The following is an 11,384-nucleotide window of genomic DNA, read 5'->3' as shown; positions in this document are numbered from 1 at the left end:
TTTTCCTATGCTTTTTATAACCAGTTTCTTTTTATTTATCTATTTATTTATTATTATTTTTATTCTCTATTTTTTTCTTTATTATATTTATACAACAAACTATCTGGTTTGCATTCAGACCAATATTCACGAAAATGTTCTAAACCGCATTGATCTCCCATTACAAGCAAATGAACTTGAAAATATTCACGATGCTACAAACGTTCAACTAACTATCATAAAGAGGCGTTATTTCTATTAATTTTGAAATTATGTATTGTAGTTTCTTACTAAAAATGAAGAATTCTTCAACAATCAAATGAAGAGGATGTAACCAAACATGGAAAGTTTCATGAATAATTCTTCACGTTTTATAATCTTACAAGAAATATGTGTACATACTCAATTGTGTTGTGTAGGTGAGACCAATTGTTTAAGGAGATATATGAGAACTCGTGTGAATGATTTACACGTTCATAATTTGTAAAGCATTCAATGAGTTTGCTTATACGACAGTGTACTTCAGTTGGAAGTAAAGATCTTTTTTGTATGAAAGCAATTGATTGCATTTCTAGTGTCCACGATGCATAATGATTTGAGCCAAAGTTTCTTTCTTCTATTACTCTTATTCACAGTTTTATGTACTATACACACAGAAACGAGTCTGTTCATATCGTGGAAAAAATTCAGCTATATAATAAGAATAATATATAAGGTCATGAGTAATCTAAAAATATGTAAAATCCCTTATTCAGGTTATACATCATCTATATATGTAATATGATGCAAAGTTCTCTTCGATCAATCTCTTGCCTATGGCAAAGGGTGAAGTGAAAGGGTTGTTAAGCAGTTCAATTCAATCGAGCTTCTTTTGCAGCTATTAACCTTTTTTCTAACATAATGGCTTGTTTTTTGTTTTCTAACGTAAATTAGCCATTTTAGACACAATTTGCATGACACTTGCTTTTTGAAAAAGACAACCCTCCTCAATCTCTCATGTGGTTGAGAGCCCTCACAGCCCAGGCACAACGACACTACCACTGAATTAATAGCCCGCCGTGTGTACGGGCCTCCTGTTGGGACCTGTCATGTCAAAAGCGAGAGAAACCACATTCTTTTCTTTCCTTTTTTACGTCCCCCCGTCTCCACACGGGAGGAACATAGGGACGTTAATAAAGGGATTCAAGGGTTAACACTCCTTTGGCATCCCTCCCATCACACATGACGAGTATGAAAAATATCTGCTACATCATGTATTTTTATCAATCCTTATTCTTTTCTCTTATTACACAATGAGTATGAGTACATAATAAGCTGTTTATGAATCGAATTCAGATCTCTTGTTACTGTCAACAAACCAATAGTATCAAACTAATCTATTCCCATTTTAATTGATCAAAAGTGATTCAATTGATTGAATCTCATGTTTTGAAAATAAAACTGCACTAAAGAGATAGTTTGATTATCAATTTCTTGCTGACACACAAATCATCGAAATGGAAGATTCAAGTCCTTAGATCATGCTGCATCTTGAGTCTAACAATGTGGCTAACTACTTTTGATAGTCAATATGATTTTGTTTCATAGGGAACCATTCAAAACTCAAAAGAATGGGGCTTCTTCGAATTTCCTAAGTTCTTAGCAAGACTAGTTTCATGAAACTAAATAAAAATAAATAAATAACTTCCCGGTCTGCAAAGCATTCCATGGTCGCAAGAATATAAATAGAGGGACAAACACCCAAGTCAGGACAACCACAAACCATCAAAATTGTACCATAAAGAATGACCTGAAAATTCTTGTTCAGTTCGGAAAACTAAAACAAAACAAACAAACTCGTTTCATGACTTTCATCTACTAGTTCTTGTCAAAGAACTATTCCAGAACAGTATTTGTTTGACCAATTGGTCTTGTATAAACATAAATAAATCACCTTAATCATCTTCATAAAATCTAAACAATGCACACCAACCCTTAAAGGTTAGCCATCACAGCAGCCTAGTGTTCTGTCTCTTATAGGACTTTCTTTGATAACACCAGTGGTTGGCTTGTAAACCAATGCAGTCAAAACACCAGTTAATGCTACAAACAAGGAAATCCAATGTGGAGAAAGCATCATTTGAGATTATACATTTGTGTTATACCATTTACCACGTATCCCTTATTAGATTCCCAAGTGATACCTTGTGTTTAAAGATGAGCATACTAGAATAGCAAGGAACAGGTTCAAATTATCTTGGAAAGTATCAGATAAATTGATTGACATCCTTTGTCATATAGTCAGGCAGTTTATGCTATCAATCTGTAATAGGATCATCAGGCAGTTCTACTATGTTTGTAATGAAGATATTCTCGTCATGTAAACGAACTGCAAATCAGTCTTATATGCAATGACTGACCTATTTTTTGGACAGATGAAGTTTACGGTGACATTCTGACATTAGATATTGAATGTGACACCAAAACTCGGGTTCCATCGATGTACTATATATCGAATTATCCGATCTCCAATTTTCCATCTTCATTGTTGTAAAGGTCAATGATTCTTTTGATGTTTGAGTTCTCTACAGGAGAGATGAAGGTTTTCAAGTAAATATCATCAACATTCTAAACATAAACTTGCAAGTTGCGAATGAAAACAGATTCATATCCTCTAAGAGGACTCTAGATCAGTATGCACAAGGTCACAAAGTTAACCTGTTTAAACAATGAAAGAACATAACCAAACAAATTTAGAATGAAGAAAATCAGGAAAACATCGACCATTACTTCATCAAATCATTCCCATGAGTTTCTGTTATTGCTGCAAGAGTCGGCTCCCATGTCACAATCCGAACCCTGCTTCTCCCTCCAACAGATTTTAGAGAACTTGAGCTTTTACTCGAATCTTGCTCAGTTTCACTAGGAGTCTTCTCTGGCTTGTGCTTCACATCAAGGCCAGCAAATGTCACATGTTTCTTGATGCCAAAAAAAGTCACATGCTTCTTGCCATCACCTTTCTTTCTGCTAATAGCACTACAAATGGAAGCGTCACTCCCACTCGCATTACCAACTTCACTACCAACATGTCTCCTCTGTGAAAGGGTCTCAGTTGACACATCCTTATACGATTGAGATATGAAGGAATTGGCTGAGAAATCCTTCCCGGGTCTCCGTATTTTGCGACGGAGCTTCTTCACAGTCCGGCGGGGAACAAGAAAAACTTTCTCTCCGGGTGTGAGGATTGCATCCGGCTTCACTACCGAGTCCCATGGCCGCCTAAAGACTTCAGGCCTAGCAAGCAAGAAAGAAGGGTACTTCTCCAAAATCCTGGCTGCAGGAATAGCCATGTAGTAACTCTCAACATTTCCACCTGCGTGAACAACCTTCAAAACAGAGTTACCATTCTCCTCTGACTGTGCCGGAGCTTGCTTAGGCGGCACCGGCACACGCTTTGAGAACGGCTGGAGTTTATGGGCATTGAGGAACTTGTAGAGCATGGCAACTAGGCTATAGTTCTTCTGCAAAGTACTTGGACATCTAGCATTACTACTCTGGAGCAGAACCACTAAGCCTATATAACATTTGCACATCGATGAATACTAAGAGGCAAAAGGGTATTACGTCTCTTCGGGTTAGCATTGATTGGGCTAAGTCATTCAAATATGCTGAAAACAACGGTTAAGTTACTAAAGGATAAATCTAGGCAAGCCAAGAGAGGAGAGTCCGTGGCTGGCTTTGGATTTGTTGTGGGCACTCAGCAGATAGATGCCTTCAGACAAAATCAAAAAAATTGGCCTGCAGTTGATTTCAAATGCGTGTTTGCGTGTTTTACAGACAAAGATGTACACTTAGACAATCAGCACCAAACTCATCGCAGACCAAACTGCTCAAATCATGTCAGGCTTCTTTGCTTACAAAGCAAAGTTCCATCCTGCCACCAGTAACAATGACACCACAAGTTGTAACAATCACATAAGATGGACTACTCATGCTCATCAATCTTTTGATATGGGAAATAATCATCATACCAAGAGATCTAAATTAATTGGTTAATTGGTATTACTAAAGAATGGAGAACTGGAGAAGGGTATATCAGGAAGAGGCTTCTGCACTAAGATATCAAAATCCACCTACATAATTTTCTGGACGAAAGAATAAATGGCGCCCTGAAACCCTGCAAACTATGAGAAGCAATGACAGTGAACTAAAACAATTGAGATGTCTGCTTCTGTTATACCAATACAACAGTTAAATACAGATTTTTCCTTGCTATCAAAATTCACTTTACAGGTAAGACAGCAGAAAGAGAACAATGGAATTGGAAAATTCTTCACCAGCCTATATCTTACCTTCCAAAACCTATAAAACCTCATAGTAAAAGAATGAAAGAGATTCTCACCACTCAACAGTAAATTCTAAGTTCAAGAAACTTCCAAAGAAATGTAGAAAGTAAAACCAAAGGAGAGAAGGAAGCGGAAGAGACAAGAGAGGACTTGAAACTAAGAGAAGGGGAAAATGGTAACACCATAAAGCAGCAGAAAAAAGAAGACCTGCCATTTCTACCTTGACTAACTAAAATGGTCAATATCAGTTACAGGTGGATTGCACCTTTTATGTCCTCAACCCAAACAATCAGAAGATACTACCAGCACCTTTTTTTTTTCAGCCTCCTTTTACAGATTTACACTCAATCTCTGCCAACTCGGTATCTTCTTGATGTGTCCCTCCATCCAAAATAGTTTGAGTTGCCCAAAACAATTCCCAAGATTGGACTTGCAATTCTACTGTTTCAGTAGTTGCTAGGCCAGTTCATTTGTTGTGCATGCTGAGGCTGCTGATAAACATTGCCCCCAGGTCCCACCATGTCAACTGTCCCAGCCATGGTTTGGGACTGTTGCAAAAGTGGATGGACAGCTGCAGCTGATACTGCTTGTGCAGGGTGGTAGAGACCAGCAAAGGTACCATGGCCGGCCTGTGTTGGAGTGAACACATGCTGACCCTGTGCAGGAAGGTTGTAAAATGAACTTGTTAAACTGGGCATTTCTCGGTTAGGTGCAGCAACCCATACAGATGAACCTTCACTCTGTAGAAAAGCAATTCGTAAATATCATGTAGTTGTAAGGAAATTGCAGGAGTTGATATCCTAAGAAACAAGAAAAGATCACAGCAAAACCTATACTTTCCAAGATTTATAACCAGTAAGTTAACATCCTAAAGGCAAAAGGGACACCAAAGATCAATAGGTAAAGATGAAAACCAACCTGCTGTCCAGTAATGTATACATTATTCTCCTTGAACTGAGATGTGCTAAGATCTTCATTAGCAGTAGTGTTTCCCGCAGTTGTGGCAGGACTGGGATTATAACCAGCTGGGGAAGAGCCATAGGGCCCATATCCACTTGCCATTCCCATGTGATTTGAGTTTCCAGTATTAGTCCCTGCTTTGTATTGTGGCAGTGAGTATTTGACTCCAGTGGCAGCAGCTGCTGGTGATGGAGCTGGGTACACACCACCTGCTTGAGGTTGTTGAGGAAATGCCCCATTACCCAAATATTGGTGGATTGGAGGTGGAACATAGAATGGGCTGAAGTAGTGACTGTAAGGATGAAGGTAGTTAGGATAATGAGATATGTGCACCCCAGCTGGTGGTCGGAAGACAGGAAGTGGCTGCTGAGTTACAGCTATTGAGCTTTGCACAAGCCCAGGAGCCTGTGTCACCAATGGTGTTGGACCAGCTGCTGAAAGAGCCCCACCCTGCAAGTAGACATAATATTATTAAAAGAAAGGCATAACTGACATCCCAGCACAAGATACACACGTCTTAGACAGACATACCCTACAATTTTTCCAACAGAGAACAATGGTTAAAATAGAAGTAAAACCACTACTGCATAACACTCAAGAAAATGTAAGATAGCAAATGTTGACGCAAGATTTTGTGCTAGTATAAATTAAAGCCTTGTTGCATGAATTCCAGGGAAAAGACCACAACTGAAATGCTACTCTCAAGATCAGACATGAGGTTCTTGACCAAATAATGCCTTTGTTCCAGGCAGGCAAGTATTGCTACTTGCTAGTGTGCATAGTGTGGGTGTATAAGCACAAATCCTAAGCACAATAAGTTTTCAAAAATTAAGAACTAATCAGGTGTTTATATTGTTATTTACCCTAAAAGATAAAATAATCCAGATAACTTGTACTAATTAGCAACAAACTATTGCTAATTAGTAATGAAAAATTAACTTGAGAAGTAATGAAAAATTATTAAGCGATATTATTAGAGAAAACTCTAAGTAATGCTAACTATTTTCCTCTCGACCTAATTAAAAAATGAACTATTAGAGAAAACTAAACTGCGAACCTCTTGTGGAGACTGAGAACTTGGAGGCAATACTCCAACATTGCCATTGTACTTTGTGGATACCCCAGGAGATGGAAAAGGAGACAGGCGACCATCACTATCAGCAGCTGAACGGTAAAACTGGGCATAATAACTTGCTGGATCAAAGGGTTGTTGAACCTGTAGATACACAATTATGATGACTATCATTCGATTGCAAAATCAGAGAAAACAATCAGCAAAAACATCTAATATCCAAGTTTCACAAGTCAAATTGACAAATGTTTCATACATCAACCAACAAGTTAAACTTTAAAAGGCACATCTATGCGTGCACTCCAATTAATAGGGCTCAAGGGTTAGTTATCAGTTATCACATTGGAGTCGCAATATCAAAATATTCAGTAAGGCATAACCCATAAGCAATTTTATTAAAATATAGTTAACTCGGATAACTGACAGAGTAGATTTGAGAGCTTACTACAAAGCTTGGAAGCCGAGATACATCATGTGCTTGAGATTCGGAGTTTTCAAATGCCGCAAGCTGACTCCCCAAAATTGGAGGCACAATCCCAAAACTATAATTTGGAGAAGTATTAGCCACCGGGAGCTGATGACTTCCAGAAGTCATTACACTGTCATGCTTAGATTCATTATGTCCTTGGGCTGCACTGGATGAGACATCGCCCTCACCAGATGATAGATTTTCTAGTATATGAGTAGGTGATTGCGGATGATCAGGAAAATCACCCACATCAGCAGTTGCCAACACAGTTTGATTGCTGGATCCAACATGTTAACAAAATAACATCAGCACAGGTTAACAGTAGAGTACAATGCCAAAGCCAAACAGAGGCTAAACAAAGTGGTAGAAAGGCACATGTTTGATTGAGAGGGAATGAGATCATATTCATTATAGGGTCTAACAAAAAGAAAATTGCCACAAATTGCACTAAACACAAAGCTGTTGAAGTAAAATAATCATACAAACCTTGAGGACTGTTCCTCCACAGATTCTTCAATAACCTGAGAAGTTTCCGACTGAGGTGTAGAGCTCTTCTCGCTCTCAGGACCACTGACACAGCTATTCGTTACACCAAAAGTTGCCCCAAAACTTCCAAAACTCAACTTGTTTCGTTCAGACTCAGGAACATGTATATGATTTGGAAGAATAACTAATTTGCGCTGCGGAAGCTGTGGAAGGTGCAATTCCTCTAGCTTCTTCTGCAGTTTTGAATTTGCTTCTTCTGAATCAAGGACACTTGGAACAGGCTGTGACTGCGATGAGACCTCTACCAAATCAGCAGGCGCCTCAGATGCGGCTGCATTAGCTGTTGCTTGACCTTGAACAACGGCAGAAACTATGGGCTTTGGTTTCCACTCCTTGTTGGTACCAACTGCTAAGGAGATCATAAATTACATAAATTTTGGTTTCTGACATGAACATTCAAGAAAAAAAGGATCGTCATATGCTGTACTTTTTCTTGAGAAAACTTGTATGACAATTTAGGAACTATGTATTTACTTTAGCTTCCTCGTAATTGAATTATAATTTTCTACTAGCTCACCATACAGATTATCACCTAAAAAGCCATCGTTGAGCACCATGCTATAGGTTAAACAAACCCTGATATTTTTCTTGCAAAGAATAAATTGACCATTTAAAAAGAGAACTAAGCAAACGGAACCAAAGAAAAGAGACAGACTTTGTCAAGTACGAAAACAGACTTCTATTCTAACCATTCCCCCACGTAAAAATCGAAAGTCAGCAATACAAACTTACAAGAACCACATTTTGAATCATTTATAATATCATTTACAATCCTTTTGCATTCCAATTAATTTGATTGGATGCTTCAAGAGGATCAGTACAACTTCGACTTTGAGTAAAATACAGAAGCTGAACAATATGATAACAAAAACAAACGATCTTCATTATATATTCCTTATATTTTACCTCTTCTGTAGGGGAGCAGTCACAAAGTGAAGCCTAACTTTTAGTATAACCCTAGAGTTTCACAGAGACCATATGACCTCTTGAGAAATGTAATTACCGCAACAAAATGATTTTAACTAAAATCTGCAGACAGACAAACAAACTAATATATTACCTTTTTGAGTCCCAATTAGTTGTTGCGACCGGCTACTATAATTAGATGGTGTCCGACTAACCGAACCGCCATGAGTTGACGCAGAAGAAGGATGTGAAAGATCAGAGGGCTGAGCTTTCCCAACTCCCTGCGTTTTGCTAGTTGTTTTACCTTGTGCTAAAGAGCTGCTAACCTCAGAAGCTGCTACATTGTAACCCAAAAAAGCTCATATTAGTTAGGCATCATCTTTATTGCTTTTTTCTATCTTTTTTGGTTGAAGTTAAGCGTCATCTAGATATTCGGGGGAAGGGAAAGAAAATGATCTTTGAACTGATAGAATTTTGCAGAAATTCTAGTTGCATTTTGCTTACCAGGAGGGTTATGGGTTGCAACTTCGCGTTTGATTGTGCCCACAGAACCTGGGAGCCGTGAATCATTAGATGGCACCAGTACAGGATCAGACGAGGAGAAGCATGCTCCTAATGTAGACACTGGGTTTGGCAAAACTGAGCTACTGCTGGAGCTTGGAGCAGCCTGCTCATGCAAGTCCTCATTTCCAAATGCACTGCCAGGAACTTTTTTAGCATCCACCGGGGAGGCCGAGCTACCCGAATTATCTCCAACCAATGAAAAACTTATTTCACCACTTGTTCCAGCAGATGACTGCGAGGCAGGCACAACGGTAGTAGTTCCAGAAGCCACATTGGTAGGACCACCCACAATAGCAGGTACAGAGCTGTAAATGATTATAAACATAATCATTTACATTGTATTTATATACACTACATTCAGAAAAATGAATTTAAAAATGCATTGCATTTAAGAGTAATAGCCACCTTGTTATGAGACTTCTCTCTTTAGTTTTTGTCTCATGAGAGGTTGGCAAAGAGGGAGCAACACCTTTCTCTGCAACCTGAGCAGGTCCATTCTCAGTTCCAGGACCTGAGTTCCTGCCACCACCAGCATCTAACAAGTACACACAAAAAAATTTAGCTTGGTTGCATCAACTAAAATTGATGGCACAAAAAATTCAAACTGTTAAAACAATCACACAGCATGTTAATAAATGTAGGGAAGAGATGATTCCCCTCAAGTCCACAAAAGGGCGGACAAACCCAGAAGATATGCAGGTGTAGCACAGGTAAGTGTACCGATTAACACAAAGCCAGTAGCAGATGGAAAAGAGTATAAGACAGTTATCAATGACAGACATGCATAACTAATTAACCAGCAAACATAATCAACGTATAAATGAATCCTAATTTTGACAAGGGCACAAAGGAAACTATAGAAAACTGAGCCTCAAACAAGTTATATATCTGAACTTCACTTACCATGTGGTATATGACGAGGTGAAAAATTCACCCGACCACCCCTACCCCCCTTGCCCTGCATTCCAGGTCTCCACCGTGGCTCAGAAGACTCTCTGTTGCTCAGATTCTGCAAGATATACGACAATCAGTAAAGGCTTGAAACTAAAAACAAATACAATCTGATCAGAAGTACCTGAAAACACGTAACCTGTTTTTTTTTCCTGTTCTTTTTGAAATAAACAAAAGAGTTGATTCATGAAAGGACAAAGTTTAAAGGCCCACTATGTTAGCGACCAGCTGCGAAATTACATTCTCTTACCTCTTTTCTCTTGTCACGTTTCCTTTTGACCTCATGAAATGGATCTGCAGACCAACATATGTACTCTTATATAAAATGAAGTAACAATTAAAAGAAACAGGAACAGCAGAATAATTAGTAGAGATGGACATAGAGGCATTAACTTTTTTGTCTGTTAGCAGCTACCATGCAGGAAATGCACAACAATAGACAACCAGGAATAATTACTGACTGGAAAAAGATGAAAAGTCGCACCTTTATTGAATTGCCTATGAGTATATTCAAATGCCTGTGAGATTTTTTAATTTATTTTTTTTGGGGGGGGGGGGGGGGGGGGGGAGGTTTAGGTAGGGTTTGGTTACTAGTTTCCAGCTGTTTAGCAGCTTCCTACACTAGCAAAAGTCAGCACATAAATCTTGCATCGACACTGCAAGTCAACAACGACCAAAGCAAATCAAAACTGGTATACGCTGTTACCATGAGATGTGCATTGTGCATTTGTGCTTAACCAGAAGCTAAATACCCCTGCTGGGAGGAGTGATAATCTCTGCGGAAGCTATACATGATCCATTTTCGTTTTTTTACAAAACCGAACAATGCATTGTGCCAAATGCCACAATATTACATAATAGTACGTACCTCAAATATTTTAGACCAAAAACCCAAGATGAACACAAAGTTTTGTTTCCTTTTTCACCTATGTTCAGGACTACAAATGGACAACTAAACCTAACAACAGTATCTCAACATCAGCTAAAAGAACTAGATGTGTAAAAGCTATTAATTACTCCTGGTCCCCAAAAATGACCACAGGCTTAACACAAAATCAAATCCTAATCATTGAAAATTAACTCCAAACCTTTAAACTACACGCAAACCGGCATAGTCACTCCAACAAAGTATAGCTTAATTCACAAACACATATATTGTTATCAAAACTAAACCTCATGAAAGCACACAAACAGTGAAACCCCATCATAGCAAATCAAAAACCCAACTCGAATCCCCACTCCACAATATCCAAAACCAAATCAAACCCGAAACAAACACCCCGAAACGAACACGACCCAGTAACAAAGACATCAACTTTACCCCACAGATCACATCAAATTACAAAACCAAAATAAAAAAGCAATCAAACCTCACAAAGCAAGAAATCAAAATAGAAGGGGGTACCCTGAAGGAGAAGCTTCTGAGCGGTCTCGTTGGGATCCATGTTACATTCCTTGAGCATTGCATAGATTTCTTCCTCGCTGTGATTGCCGGTGATCTCTTTGATGTCCTGGATCGTCTTCCTCACACTGGTTGGGATTGAAACCCTAAACCCACCACCACTGCTCATCTTTGCAGACCCAGAAAAGCCTAAAGACACAGACTTTATAG

At 38.7% G+C, this 11,384-nt stretch overlaps 1 protein-coding gene across 1 annotated transcript; it reads right to left on the bottom strand.

Annotated features, from left to right (window-relative positions):
* Nucleotides 1-4,163: 4,163 nt before the first annotated feature.
* Nucleotides 4,164-11,343, bottom strand: LOC101311117. The gene is made up of 11 exons (XM_004305635.1): nt 11,178-11,343; nt 10,023-10,066; nt 9,725-9,830; nt 9,227-9,356; nt 8,762-9,126; nt 8,412-8,591; nt 7,292-7,697; nt 6,782-7,082; nt 6,322-6,480; nt 5,223-5,714; nt 4,164-5,044 (listed from the first exon to the last, which is right to left on the bottom strand). Exons 1-11 carry the CDS (start codon nt 11,341-11,343, stop codon nt 4,751-4,753), a joined length of 2,643 nt encoding a protein of 880 aa, XP_004305683.1. The 3' UTR covers nt 4,164-4,750.
* Nucleotides 11,344-11,384: the final 41 nt, after the last annotated feature.

The sequence above is a fragment of the Fragaria vesca genome, linkage group LG6, assembly GCF_000184155.1.
Source record: "Fragaria vesca subsp. vesca linkage group LG6, FraVesHawaii_1.0, whole genome shotgun sequence".
Lineage (NCBI taxonomy): Eukaryota > Viridiplantae > Streptophyta > Magnoliopsida > Rosales > Rosaceae > Fragaria > Fragaria vesca.
This window is presented reverse-complemented; position numbering and strand designations above follow the sequence as displayed.

Bases quoted from the DNA above. Each gene is read 5' to 3' on its own strand.
- LOC101311117 (XM_004305635.1), bottom strand. From the start codon at position 11,343: ATGAGCAGTGGTGGTGGGTTTAGGGTTTCAATCCCAACCAGTGTGAGG. The intron at 7,083-7,291 runs GTTTGTATGATT...TGTTGGATCCAG, and splicing joins GTGGAGGAACAGTCCTCAAG to CAATCAAACTGTGTTGGCAA. The intron at 6,481-6,781 runs GTAAGCTCTCAA...GTGTATCTACAG, and splicing joins CTCGGCTTCCAAGCTTTGTA to GTTCAACAACCCTTTGATCC.